A 14,567-nucleotide genomic window follows, 5' to 3' on the forward strand; every position below is an offset into this window, starting at 1 on the left:
TTCAGTGTTTCTCCTGCTTCCCTGGGTGAGGCAGCTCATGGAGGATGTGCTTCCAAACCTGGGCTGGAGTGGTGCTTTTCCTTGTTGCTGGGAAATTTGCTCCCAGTTAGTGTGGGGATTTTAAATTATTTTTATTTTTATTTTTTTCCTGAGAGCATGGAAGTGTGCTGGGCACAATCAGTTTTGCTTTTAGGAAAACACTGTCATACAAGTGGTTCTTGGCTTGTCCCCTGAATGGGCACCACCTCCCCATGGCATATGCTGCAGAGAAATCCCTGTGATGGGTCAGTGGTACTGTGCGTTGTGTTGGCATTTTGATGTTATAGTGAGATGATTTTTGAGACATTTCCCAATTGGCACCTTAACTTTTGCCTTTCTGTGGCTCACCTGGCATCCCAGTCAGACTTTCTGTCGTCAGTATGCTGAATGCCACAGCATAGACTTTTAAATTCAGCCTCTGCTTTGGTCTGGTATCATCTATCTGAAAACATTTAAAGCAATTTTGAGTCTACTTCAGTGCTTGCATTGGTATTTTTGAATAAAATATATATTTTTTGTATTTATCTTAGGTAAAGCTAGATCCTGTGTGGATATATTGCTTGCTGAATGCTACCAGCAGAACTGCAAAAATCTAATTTTGTTTGAGATTTCCAGAACTTGTGTTCTGCTGGGTGTATTTTCTTGTGAGTTATCACTGTGTATGTTTCTGTCTTCGCTTTTTCCACCTTTAATTGTATGAAAAGTTGATTTCCGATTGTTCAGAGGAAGGTCAGTTTTAGGTACATCTCTAGCCTGTTTGATACCTAAGTCCCAAATTAGTTCCAGGGACAGGAGCCATAGGAGCCTTTCCTTCCTGTATTAAAATTTGAAAACCAGACTTCAGGCATGTTTTTATAATGAGCTACGTGGAAAAATCGAAGTGTCACACTGATGAAGTTTTGTGGTTATTCAGACTTCTTTTTTTGTTTGCTTTTATTCAATCTTTATTCATATAAAACTTTAAAGCATTAATTATTCATACAGTAAAAATCACAACTACATAAAAAGCAAAGTAAATAAGCACCGCATTCCTCAGGAGCCAGTAAGACTTACCGCACTGAAAACAACATAAAAAATCTGGTTACTTACAAGGGTTTTTTTCATTTGCTAAACATGTTTTCAGTTAAGCAAGAGAAGGAAAAACAGAAATGAGACGCTGAGTTAAAAAAAAAAAAAGAAGTAAAACCAGATTTCTGCTAACCCTCTCAACAAAAGACCCATTCCCATTGATGCGTTCTTTCACCAGCTAGTGGTGTCCTCCTGAAAAAGGAGGACGAGTGACAGCTCTCAATGACTGCTGAGTACAAAAGAAGAAAGTGGGACTCGGCTACAGAGGACATCTAATCCAGAAGGAAGTACGTGGAAGTGTCGCTGAAACTGCAGGTGTTAATACTCTGCATTGAATGGGTAGTCCTTGTGATTAGCAGACCTAAAAAGAGAAAGAACTTGGTTATTTGGGTAAAACGTTGGACAAGTGTCTTCAGCTGCATTTCCCTACTCTAGCCTCCATTCTTCACTGCCAGCATACTCAAGACTTGCAGCTGGTAGCTGTCGTTAGTTGGAACACAGGCTTGAGAACAAGCATATGCAACAAGATGCTGAATGGAAGGCCCTGAATGACTCTTCCTCCTGCTGTCCGTTCCAGGAAATGTCTTGTTACCTGACCTCTAGAATTTTACATGAGAGCCCTCTCATTTTGGTCATGCATTCTTTCAAGATACAGGGTATGAAAACACAGAGACAAGCAGGCCTAGTGGATAATAAAGATAATAAGGAGCATACTGTGGCACTGGAATCGCTCTCCAGTTTCTGTTAAAGCTGAGGATGACATCCATCTCCTTTTTAGACAGCTCGAAGTCAAACACCTAGCAGAAGAAAAAAAAGAAGAAAATGCTCTGTTTACTCAGGTTCATAAGTAGTTAGATACTGTGTTCTTCCTTCATTTGTTATAACTTTAGTTGGGAATACACGGCATGCGCACTAAGGGTAGTTGGAAAATCCTCTTATTTCTCAGCCAAACACCAATTTACCAATTAGTCCTTTCTCTCTGAAGTACTATTCATAGCAATGTCTCATAGTTGTAGGTGACTGAATGCAAACACCACTTCTGTTTGCATTGTAATACATCAACAGAGAATTTAGGTGCTAAGTACGGATTACTCCATGAGTCACAAATACTGGAGCTGTCAGTAAATATTTCTGCTATGACAGAGGACTCCTGGGTGCCAACTGCAGATCATTATCTCACAGTTAATGTCATCTGAGGATTATTGCTGATGGTTAATAGGAGAAATGAGTCCCAATTTTGCAGCATGAGCTGAAAGTAACAGAGATAACATCTAAGATGGCAGATCTTCAGAGCAAGCATCCATCTGACTTTCCCTGCCAAGAAGAACCACAACCTCAAAATGAGACAAACGATTATTGGGTCTGGTGTTTACAGTCGGATCCTTTTTGCCCCAGAAAAGTGGGCTTCCTAGGGGCCTGTGAAGGCAAGCTCCAAACTGGGATTCCACTTCCAGCACTGTAGATCTCCAACCTCCCTGCTGTAACCCATTTCTCTTTTGACAGGGACGGGATGCTTTTTTCCCCCAAAAAAGAATTCTGCCTGGTTAGGTAGTCCTAGGCCCCAATCTCTACATTTCTCCCCTTCCTACATTATGCTCCCCTTCCAATGCCTCTCAAGTGCCACTTGGAAACATGCAGGAGCTATGGCTGTGGTGGCAGTAGTCCCAATGGAAGCCTCACCTGCATGTTTTCCTTAATGCGTTGCTGTTTGTCAGACTTGGGAATGACAGCCAAGTTCCTTTGGATAATGAACCGGATCAGAACCTAGAAAAGAACAAGAAGGATTATGAGCACAGAGTTGCCAAGGAAGCTATTCTAATGCATTTTGTGTATTTTCTCCCTCTCCTTCTTCCCCCCTTTATCCACAAACAGATTCCTCTTTCTACACCCGTGTCCACTTTTTGGAAGACTGCAAGTTTGCACAGGCCAGCTATGATGATCCAGCATTTATTTATGGTCTAATGAGAAAATTATCAGTTGTTTCTGGCTTATGCTGTTTCTACATCTTTGCTTCTCAAGAATTTTTCTTTCTTTTTGTGTTGTGGAGGGGAGAAAACGATGTTGTTTCTGGCTTGTGTTACATGGGTGCTCAGGCCACATAAGCACAATACTGCAGATTGTTTTGGGCTCACAAGTAAGTACCTCACCTACATGAAGATTTTTCAAGTTTTTAAATTATATATATATAAATTATATATACATATATGTGTGTGTATATATATATATTTAAATCTCCCCCCCTCGGTGGTAGACTGTTGGACACATTTTTTTCCTGCTCTGCCTGTCTTAAATATGGCTATGGTTGATTGCCTGTGAACATAATGGATTTGTTTGAAGTGCAGTTCCTGTCTACTTTTGGCAAGATCTCTTTAGTGGGACTAGCAATGAAGAAAAAAATCACCTTGCATAAATGAGCAATTTTCAACAATTCTTTGTGAAGATGAGCAAACAGCAAGCAGTCAAATAGGTCTGCAAAATTTTTATGCTGAGGACAGTGAGGCCCTGGCACAGCTGCCCAGAGAAGCTGTGGTTGCCCCATCACTGGACGCACTGAAGGCCAGGTTGGATGGGGGCTCTGGGCAGCCTGAGTTGCTGGGGGCAGCCCTGCTCATGGCAGGGGGTTGGGGCTGGGTGGGCTTTGAGGTCCCTTCCAGTCCACGCCATTCTGTGATTCTATGAATAACTTAGCTGAAGTGGCTGGAGAAAAGAGTAATGGGTTGATGATTTTTATGTAGAGCTTACAGGAGGAAAGAGGTTCTCAGAAGAAGAAGCACTTCTCTCTGGGAACAGAAGGAATCCTCCTAGGAAAGGGGATGCCTGAGGTAAGTTCATATCAGTACTGACTAGCTCACCCAAGCTCAATACTCAAGATCTCATAGAAAAGATGTGGTAATACATATGAATGCCAATAAGAATAGGGTCAGTACAAAGAGACAAGTGCAGTTCAACCCCATTATACTGTATGTCTAGAGAAGGCAGTACCTGCAAGGACACTAAGGATGAGGAACAGCTTCCTCTGTCAACACCTCTTACCTGGGCAGGGGTTTTATGATACCTTGCTGCAATCTCTTTAATCTTAGGATCCTCCAGCAGCATAGGTTCCCCTGGCTTGGCCCTATTAAAAACACAAGACAGGATATTGAAGATAGATAGGATTTGCAACAAAGCAACGGCATTTTTCTCATTGTAGCTGCATCATTTACATATTTTGCTGTGAAGATTGTAGTTGCAAGTGGCAGTCTTCTGTATGGAGAGGCTGCCATGCTTTCTTACCATGGACGATTAGGAGAGCCCAGGGGGCTGTATGCAGTCACGGCAATCCCTTTAGAGTGACAGTACTTGATCAGCTTCTCCTGGGTCAGGTATGGATGGCACTCAATCTGCAAGCACAGCAACATGGTGTTTGGCATGGAGGCAGTCTGCACTGGCCTCCAGAGCATAACATTTGAACTCCTCTTGAGTCACAGATAATGTGAAAAGACTCCCAGGTTTATGATTAAAATAGAACTTTTAAAGAAGTAATTCACATCACAGCAATGTGTAACAAAAATTAGGCAAATCAGTCTTCCTGAACTAGTCAGGAGAACAGTACTGCATCTTCAGAGGGGCAGCTCAGAACACCTGAATTTTCTGCTCTGAGTCATCCATCCTCTCCTCAGGGAGTCTGCCTGACTCCCAAAGAAGCCTGAGGGCATGAGCTTCCCTAGCTTAGCCTTTCTGGATATTTTCTAGATGATGTGCTGAATACACAAACAAGCACAGGTCCTTCCTGCTGCTTTGCTGTGGGCTCTCTGACCTTCAGAAAGTTGCTGCAGTCTGTTCCTTGGCTCCTGAAATTACTACTCAAACACAAAGCCAGGATGTTCTTGCTTATCCCTTCTTACAGAAGCATTATATAAAGTTCAATAATATTTTACAGGTGCATAAGCTTTCTTATTTTCCTCAGTGTGAAGCCAGTGCTTTAAAAGCAACGTATTTGCACAGTGCTGCTAGAAAATCCACATAAAAAAGGACTTTTGAATTTGTTGAATCTGTGTACGTGATATAAATATTTGCTTCAAGCCTGCTTTTTATAATTAAGTTTCGTGAAGTGTTTTCTTTTATGTTGAAAAATAAATAAATCTAGTGAATGTGCTAAGGCATTCCTGTACACTGCCACACTTGAGCAGTAGCTTGCACTGGAGATTTGGCTGGTTATCCCCGAGCTGGCAGAAGTGGGCCTGTGACAGCTTGTGCTGTGATGTGAGTGGGAGTGTGAACGGGGACGTACAGCAGAAAATTGCAAGGACTTAGACAAAGCCAGAGATATTTTCACTGTTTTTTGACGTTTAAGAATGAAATATTCTCATCTGTTTCCTACTACTGTGGTATGAATTAGCCAAACTGTTCATGTTTTATTTGGTATTATTCTCAAATGTCTGCAGCACTACACACATGCAAATCTACAAAAAAAAAACAACAAACCTTTCTGTCAAGACCTCTGTCAGGTAAAAATATTAGCACTGGTTTTGTAGTGAAGCCCTGCATTTTTCAGGCAGCGCTGACCTGGAGACCCTTTCAGACAATGAAATGTACTTTACTGCTTTGTGAGATCTTTCCATGGCACCAAACTATTTAAAAGTCATGGCAGAAAACAGCTTTAAGAGCTGAAATGTAGCTTGAATATATTTAGGAATGAAAATCAAAGTCTTACCTGGTTAACTACAGGTTTGTATTTCAATCCTGGCTTGTTCAAGAGTCTTTCAATCTGCTCATGGTTAAAGTTTGAGATTCCAATGGCTTTTACCTTGCCACAGTCCACCAGCTCTTCCATGGCCTAAAGAGGAGGACAACAAATGTTTACTTATGCGGTGGTATTAACTGTCAACCATGATATTTTATTTCACTAAAGCTATTGAGAAACCTACAAGCAACTCATAATAGATTAAATAATGGTACATTCAATTTAAAAATTGAAAATCTTTGCATCTTGTATTATCTGTGTACTTTATATCGTATTGCAGATGGGAAAGTGGTATAAGAATGAGTTGGCCAAACTTTTAACAGGGTGCAAATATTTTGCTTAGGCTCCTCTGAGAGTCTAGTCTGAGACTCTAGTCTGAGAGTCTTTTTCAACTAGAGATGAAAAAGGAAGGGAAAGGCTTCCACCTCATCCTGAGCCAGCATGCTACCTCTGCATTGGCAGGACACGGTAGGGAGGATGTTAGCTGTAAGCTGTTGGCAACATTCTTTCTTGCAATTGTACTCTACTGTTGCACAGAAAAACTGAATTCTCAGAGCCACAGCATCACTGTTACAGGTAGCAGGAGCAGATCCTGAACCCTCTCAGTCCACAAAGAAAGTAGGATTGAAGGATGCTGATGCCCTTTGCTGAAAAGCGCAAGAATTCTTATCCGTATGAAACTCACAGTAAATTAACAGCCACACCTGTATTAACCTATACCTCAGATCTACCGTTGTGCATATTTAAATATTATTTTAGTGACAGCATCCACAATGCTGATAGATTTCTCCTCTTTGTTTGTAGTAAAGACACACCCTTCTTGCTCCTCAAAACAAGAAGAGGAAGCAACTGTTTTTTTCTGGTTATAAAATATAATGCTGTGTGACTACCCTCTGTGCCCAAACCTATCCCCTACTTTCATTATGCATGCACATCTCTGCTGTATTCAGTTTGGACACTCACACAAATGACCAAACATTAGCTTACCTCCCATGTGTCCAGAAAATCTGTATCACTGGGAATAATCATACCCTTGTCATCTTCAGGCAACAGCTCTTCACCAGCCTGTAATTTCACAGAGACTTTGAGTAGAATTTTCAACCATATGCTAGACTTGTGACTGGAATTACAGGTCAGAAGTTAGCAGTTTCTTTAAACATATCACATAACTAAAAATTATTCATATTCATCAGTGTTCTCTTGGATGAGAGCCATACTTCTACAAACTAATCATTACAAAGAGACAGGGAGACAGGGATTAGCAGTAAACATCTTAATGACTTAAGCAGGTCTGTTGAGAAGGGAACAGACCCACCTCTACCTTTATTCTAGAGTTTCTATTTATTTTACACTGGTGCAGACTGGGTGAAAAGGAAACACATTCTTTCTGCATTATGTGTATTTTTTCACGGTTGGTTACTCCAATTCAAGCCAACACCTGAGCTGAGATTTCACACAGATCTGGCCCAGTAGAAGGTCATGATCCCAAACTGCACCCTCATGCACTGCTTATGATTTCCCTGAAGACCTAGAGAGGTTATCAGCAGGGCTTCTAACCACAACTATCTCACTCCAACAGAAAGGGACAGCCAGACCCACACTTTCAAACACACCACTGCCTAGTTACTAACTGAATGCTTGCTTCCGTCAGATTTAGGGAGGAGCAAAATGAACTGTAGCACATCCTAGCTGTGTAACGAAGTAAGCCACAGCATAATAGAGAGAATGAACTGTATTTGTACCCAGGTAAGGAGAAAAGAGTAATGTAGAACAGGACTACCTTAAATCCCATAGGGTAGTGCATTAGGTAGAGGTCAACGTAGTCCAGTTGCAGTGCAGTAAGACTCCTTTTGCACCCTTCCTTTACCAAGGACTTCTCGTGAAATGTGTTCCACAACTGTGGGGAGAAACCAAGCTCAACTGTGACTCTACAACTTTCACTGTCCAGATCAGAGGATGAGAACTTCTCCCTTGCTGGTCAGGGAATACAACTGCCTTCCCACCTACTGAGTGTTCACTGAAGACAAGGATGCTGATATTTTAATGGTAGAATACGACAAATATAACACAGATAAAGAAGTTAGTACTTAAGATGGGCAATCAGATGGACAATCAAGAGATTCTCAGAACCAAATGTAAAAGTGTATTTGACACAGCAAAATTTCTACTGCTACAGATTATTTATATACACTTATTTTTTTACAGACTAAATTTCATGAGCATTATATAGCTACCCTTCTTCTGTCCCTTTGATCTGGCCACTGTAAGGACTGCTCTGAATTTTCTTAATTAATTTTGAAATGAAAATTCAAGTTAAGTAGAACTTGCAAGTATTATTCAAATTAAAAATTGTTCTTTAACAAAAATGAAGAGTATGTGGAACAGCTTATCTATGCTCAGTGTTTTACAGCTTTGTGCTAGAAAACCCAGACCTCAGAAGTTTTTTCAGTTGATGTGCTCTCATTTTGTGGTAATCAACATTGCTGAGACAAATGAACGAGATGAAGAATAAGAGTACAAACACAAACTACTTCAGATTTAAGTTCCATGCTACAATTTCAGTTCACTTTCAGGCCTACATTTTCTGCATGACATAATTCTCAAATGTCTTGCACACCAATAAGTAGTGCAGTGTCTTTGAATTCAAACATCTGATTTGCCTTGTTTTCCTGATCACTCTAGAGCGCATACATATGAACACTCAGTAGATGCAATGAAATTGTTATGATGATGGCAACAGCCATCCTATTTTTCCAAAGTTTTCACCAGTTCCTAATAAAGTTTAGTCAAAGTTGAAATAAAGAATTGAATTCATAGCCCACAATCATGAAATAAACACTGGAGAAGGGAACAAGCCCTTAGGTTACTTTATAGATGAAACAAAAGTTTATCTGCGAGAAAAAAATGCACGAACATTCCTGCATCCTTATACCTTAGTGACAACGAAGAGGTCTTCCCGCTTCACAGCCCCCTCCTTGATCTTCTGCTTGATTGCATTCCCTATTTCATGCTCATTCTGGTAGAAATAGGCACAGTCGATGTGGCGGTAGCCAGCATCGATAGCGTGTTTCACCACCTCTTCCACCTTTCCTGGAGGAGCCTGAAGACAAGCACAATCATACCATGAACCTTCCCTTTGTCACCGGCCAGCACCTGCTGAGACAGCTCCCCACAGTCTCCCTGTACAGCTGCTGCTCCATGTCACCGGCATTTAAACTGAATTTTAACTTCCCCTTTTTGTAGGGAAAGGACTGCAGTGCTGGGAGTGGAACAGAAAGAAGTTAGTTTCTGCCAGATATCAGCAGATGGATTGAACTTGCTGACTTGCAGAGGTCCCTTCCAGTGCCTATCAGTCTGTGGTTCTATGATTTTGACCCTGCCCTTTCTAGTAGGCTAACACACTATCATTTCCCCCCCCAGCGTGACCCAAGGAATTTTGCCACTTGCAGCCCCATCACACAGTTCTGAGCAGCCAGCACTGGGACAGGAAGCCTTTTGCAATCCACTTTTTTTTTTTTTTTTTTTTTTTTTCCCCTCTCAGCTCCTCCCTTTTATTTGGACTTTCTCCTCCTGCTCTTATTTTTCTTTTTTGCCATCTTTCTTCACTTTCCCCCCTCTTGCCCCACACCCACTGCCTGAGAGCCCATCTGCCCAGTTACACCAGTGAGGCAGCCCTCCAGAACCTGATTTTTTTTAATATTTTGTTACTCCAACCCTCCCCTGCAGCCCCCCCTACCTTCTCCTTTTAACCCCTGCAGCACCCGCAAGAACCACGGCACCGCTACCTGCCAGGTGCCCAGCCCCAGGACGGGCATCTTCATCTTGTTGTTCAGCTCCATGCAAGGCACCGCCATCCTGTCCCCAGCCGTCTCCCCTGGCTGCCTCCTGGCTCTGCATGCCCATTGCCACCCCCAGGCACTTAAAAAAGCCTGTCCCAGCCAGCCCCCGCCTTTCTCTCCGCCTCCTCCAGGCTTTCGTAAGGCGTGGGGCCCATGATGTTGAGGTTTTGGTTAGCTGCCAAGGATTTTTCTATTCATTTATGTTTTCTGTTGAAGTGGAAATGCCTTATTCAGTGGTGAACTCAGTGCTTTGCGTGCCTACTTCTGAAGTGCCGTGGGCCTGAAGAATGTTAGGAGAACTAATGCAGGAGGTGTCCTGCGCAGATATCGTCAGTTACAGGCAGAGACAAACGGTCTGAAACTTCCATCTTTTATTCCTAGAAAAGATCCGATTCACCCACTGTTCAGAAGAAGTCATTAAAAGGGAGCATGAGCCTCTCTTTACCGAGTTTACACGTCCCCTCTCTTTGCAGGATGGGTTCCTGAATCACTCCCTGGACCGCTGGGGGGTGTTCAAGGCCGTTGGTTCCCTGCACTCAGCTGAAATGTTGGCTAGCATCAGCCAGGATGCCAGGGGCTGCAAAAATAGGGCTGTGATCACAGCTTGCCTGCAGGCCTGCTTCAGTCTGATCAACCACCTGATGTGGGGTCAGTATGCACTCAGAGTGCTGACATGTGAAAGCTGCAGGGAGCCTCATACAGCCACTGTACCTCAGTACAAGAGTCTTGGAGGGCCAGGCTACGCAGCTGTCAGAAAGATCCAGCGAAAGGCTACTTTACATAAGGGGCAGAGGTGAAACCCATCAAGGGTTGCCAAAGGAGAAATAGCAAGGGTTCACCTTGGTCTTTGCTTTTATGGCTCCAGCTAGTTTTGTTTCCTGTACTGTGCTTGTCACTATGGTATCTGAATGCATTTCAACAGCTGCTATGTGTGCTGACCACTTCCAAGAGTGATGTCATTTATTTATGGATTTTAATAAGGGTTCAGAGACTTCACGTTAAGCATCAAAGCATGGCTCCAAGTTTGCAGTGGGTTTTATCTCCCTAGGCATACAGGAGGCCCCTGCCTCTTGTACTCTAGGGGCTTTCAGCACCTAATTGAACCATAACTTTATCTCATTTCTCATAACAGATTTTCTAAACACCTATAAAATTGCATGCATTTTTGCTGTGTCTTCTAAATGCTTCCCACCATAATTCTGTATTATGGATTGAATTCTTTCCCACATGTTCCTTTCACTTTCCCACATGTTCCTATTCAACGTGTTGGCACAATCACAGAGTCCAACTACTTCTCAGCATAAGTCCTTTCAACTTTTTCTAAATACTCTGTGTTCAAGCGAGGACAAAAACAGACATAAATTCAGACACCAGATGTGCATTTTAGTTGAAAAAGGAATCATCTCCTGGGGCAATTAAAAGGGCAGTATCCATTTACCTGGCCCCTTCCTTGCTCTGTGACCCCAAGCAGGTGTGAGTGGCATTCTTTCTCTGGTCAGCAGCATAAGAAGCTGCTGTAGAGAACTGGATAGTGGTGGCAATAAGTTCCCCTCCTCGACACAACTCCATTCTACTCAAGCCTAGGCTACAGCCTCTCTCCTTACATTTGGGCAAATTAACCCATCTATCTAGTTCAGAATGCTGATCTTACTGCCCTATACCTTTACCTGTATATTTTCCTTTGGTAATGTTTTATTGTTGATTCTTACAAAAAAGCATGGATATCTATGGAAAGTACTATAAACATGATATCATGTCAGTGCCTTACCTTAGGCATCATGTACCTTTGCTTATCTTGCTATAGACTCCTTGCTCGGTACTGACCCCTGCCTACTTACCACCTCAGTCAATGACACTTGGTCTCATTTGGCTAGCAATGATATCTCATCTGATATAATATGTTCAGAACTCAGCATACCCTCTGTGACACACTGTGTGGGTTATCAGTGATGGAACATAAACTATGGACTTAACTGTGGTGGGGCTATTGATGTCAACATATTTTGGGACTGCTAACACTTTGTTTCCTCTGGAGAAAACAGCCCCTTACACCAATTCTATGAAGATGGATCAAAAAGGAGTCAGAAGACTCCAGGGAATACTCAACAACAAAAGCTGTGTCTTGCTGACCCTAGTGTAAGTGGTGAAATAGATGGAACAGATAAGATCAGAACTGTGTAATCATTTGGGGATCCATCTCCTAGTTACTGTTTGCAAGGCTACAACACTGCCAACAAGCACTGCCCAGAAATCTACAGATTGTAAATGGTATGTCCATTTGGGAGACATCAATGAAATAATGCTTATTACAGAAGGTAGAGTATCTAAATTGCAGAAAGATATAGATAGCACTTTGCTACTTCAAATGCTGTCAAGCAAACTGTTTCTGATTCAGGAAGCACCTACTCTGAGGTAAAGCAATGACTAATGGGGATATGGTTCACCAATGTAACATCTTACAGGCAAAATAATGACTGGAATTATTAAACTGTGGCATTGGAAGTGGCTACAGGTCCTTTCCAACCTGAGTAATTCTATGATTCTATGATTCTACAGGAGACACGAGTTTTAATTTAAAATCTGTCAGTCATATTCTGAGGGAGCATTTTCTCCTTGTGCTTCATAGGAAAACTGATGCCAAGAACCTGTACCTGGGATGATGGTTTATCTACACTGAGCCAGAGCATCCACAAGGACTGTTGATATTTATAGTTGAAGTTATTGTGTTATCGATATTGATAAAAATTTAGAAACCAAAATTTTTGCATGGTGACTGGTATAATATGCAAACAACTGACTGGTGCATTGAGTGGAATGGGACTGCTGGATTACTGGATGACTCTATACAGATCAATATATAATATGCAAACTTCAACATTTACCGGTCAGATAGACCCAAATGCCATAATTTGAACTGTACTAATGCTTATAATTGTAAAAGCTGAAAGGTTGAAATCTAGAGATTGAGAAATTGAGGTTAGATAACTGAATTTGGCTTGAACAAGAATGTGATTTAACTAACATGCTTATCTTGCACTGGTCTTGAGCCAATGTGGCAGTTGAGTAACTTGCTTATCTTGCCAAAGCACTTGACAGATGTGGAGGTGTGCAGTATAATGCTCAGATAAGACCCAGCAGCTACAGTGACTGAGTGACACCTGGGATGAGGTGAAGGCCTCACAGTCTTACGTTGTTTCAGTAAAGATAAGTGGTTATACACATCATCTTTAGACAAAAAAACCTCTGACCAAGACCTCTGGGACTAAGACTAGACCTAGCCCACCTAGACTACTCTCTGAGAAGGAGTTTATAAAGCAAGAGGGTCCCTTCTGAGCCTTCCAAATCAGCAGGAAAGCTTCCCTAACTAGCCATGCATTAGACTCATACCCTTAATGTGACAACTATGTGTGCACTTCCTTCTTAATATAAATCTGGATACAGTAAGATATGAGTACAGGAGTAATTCTCATGCTACCTCCTGCTTGTTTAACACTTGGACTAGTTGTGTCCTGGCCAAGAGCAGCCTTGTTGGTACAAGGATTCTGGGGAGGAGCACAGACACGGGTGTCACATTTCCTTCTCTGCTCCCCAGCTGTCCCTCCTGATGTAATAGGGGCTGAACTCTTCTCTGTGCATATTGGGGGCTTTCCATGAGAAGGCAGTGCCAACTTGGAAGTGTCTGGGTCACCCAGGGGCTACCTGGATGCAGGGCCTCTGGAGAGAAGCAAGGTGTGGCCAGCAGCAGGTAGGCCTTCAAGGGGTTGGAATGAAATTTCTGGGGGCAAGGGTGGAGCAGGGAGAGGTTTTGGCAGCTCAGGAGCACACAGCATGGGTCTGGCTGGGAAGATCTGCTGGAAGGATGTATTTACATGTCTAGGCTTTTCTGGTTAGGCTTTTCTGTTCTGTTTAACTTGATTGCTTTATTTGTACGGACAAAGATAACTGTCATCACCTGCAGCATTTTAAAACCTACCTTTATGAGAGTTGAAAAGCCTTCAGCTTACTATTATTTTTTTTTTTTGGCTGCACTCAATATGGTTGAACAATGAGACCCAATTACTTCAATCCTTCAGCTGAGTCATGGTGTTTGTGCTTCCTGGAAAACCTGGCAGCTCTCCTGAAACAAACTGCCATGTCATTGTGTGATTTGTAGCGTGCCAATGCAGGAGGTGAATCACCAGTAACCTTGTGAAGTGGGGCCATAGCTTTCAAGGCATTGTCGTCTCCTCACTGGATGTTCACTTGCATTTGATTTTGAGTTGCCCTTCCTGTAGAGTAACATTCAGGGTTGGCCTTTGACAAAATACTAAATGGAGTGGGCCAGCTTTCTTGACCGCGATGGATCTGTTGCAACAATAATGAAATGGCAAGTATGAAATAATAGTAAGAAGGTAATCTTCACCATTAATGTTTTAATCAAACTTGTTATTTTCTGGGAGTCTAAAAGCCTTCTGGGCACCTTTGTAGAACTCAGCATGGGGGCACAAGCCACAGAGTCACAGGATTGTTGAGGTTGCAAGGGACTTTTGGAGGCCACCTGGTCCAAACCCTGCTTAAGAGGGGCACCCAGAGCAGAGTGCTGAGGCCCATGTGCATCTAACTTGAAGATCTCCAAGGAGAAAGACTCCAAACCCTCTCTGGGCAACCTGTGCTGGTGCTCCACCACCCTCACAACACAGAAGTGTGCTTCCTGATGTTCAGACAGAGCCTCCTGTATTCCAATTCTTCCCCATGGCCTCTTGTCCTGGCACAGGGCACCAATCCAAACAGTCTACTGCTGCCTTCTTTACACCTCCCCTTTAGGTATTTACAGGCATTGATGAGATTCCCCACAAACTTCCTCTTCTCCAGGCTGATCAGTCCCTGCTGCCTCAGCCTCCCCTCACCTAAGATGTGTT

The 14,567-nt window shown here is 42.6% G+C and overlaps 1 protein-coding gene across 1 annotated transcript; it reads right to left on the minus strand.

The window, feature by feature from the left end:
- Positions 1–954: 954 nt before the first annotated feature.
- On the minus strand, positions 955–9,731 carry AKR1B10 (aldo-keto reductase family 1 member B10). Its single transcript, NM_204629.3, has 10 exons — positions 9,616–9,731; positions 8,763–8,930; positions 7,611–7,727; positions 6,818–6,895; positions 5,801–5,923; positions 4,381–4,487; positions 4,141–4,222; positions 2,788–2,871; positions 1,822–1,904; positions 955–1,468 (listed from the first exon to the last, which is right to left on the minus strand). Exons 1-10 carry the CDS (start codon positions 9,682–9,684, stop codon positions 1,426–1,428), a joined length of 954 nt encoding a protein of 317 aa, NP_989960.1. The 5' UTR covers positions 9,685–9,731; the 3' UTR covers positions 955–1,425.
- Positions 9,732–14,567: the final 4,836 nt, after the last annotated feature.

This window comes from Gallus gallus, chromosome 1, assembly GCF_016699485.2.
Source record: "Gallus gallus isolate bGalGal1 chromosome 1, bGalGal1.mat.broiler.GRCg7b, whole genome shotgun sequence".
In the NCBI taxonomy this organism is placed as follows: domain Eukaryota; kingdom Metazoa; phylum Chordata; class Aves; order Galliformes; family Phasianidae; genus Gallus; species Gallus gallus.

Coding starts and splice junctions, on each gene's coding strand:
- AKR1B10 (NM_204629.3), bottom strand. CDS start 9,684: ATGGCGGTGCCTTGCATGGAGCTGAACAACAAGATGAAGATGCCCGTC. Junction 1,905..2,787: donor GCATTAAGGAAAACATGCAG/GTGAGGCTTCCA, acceptor TTCTTCTGCTAG/GTGTTTGACTTCGAGCTGTC. Junction 1,469..1,821: donor AGAGCGATTCCAGTGCCACA/GTATGCTCCTTA, acceptor TTCTCTTTTTAG/GTCTGCTAATCACAAGGACT.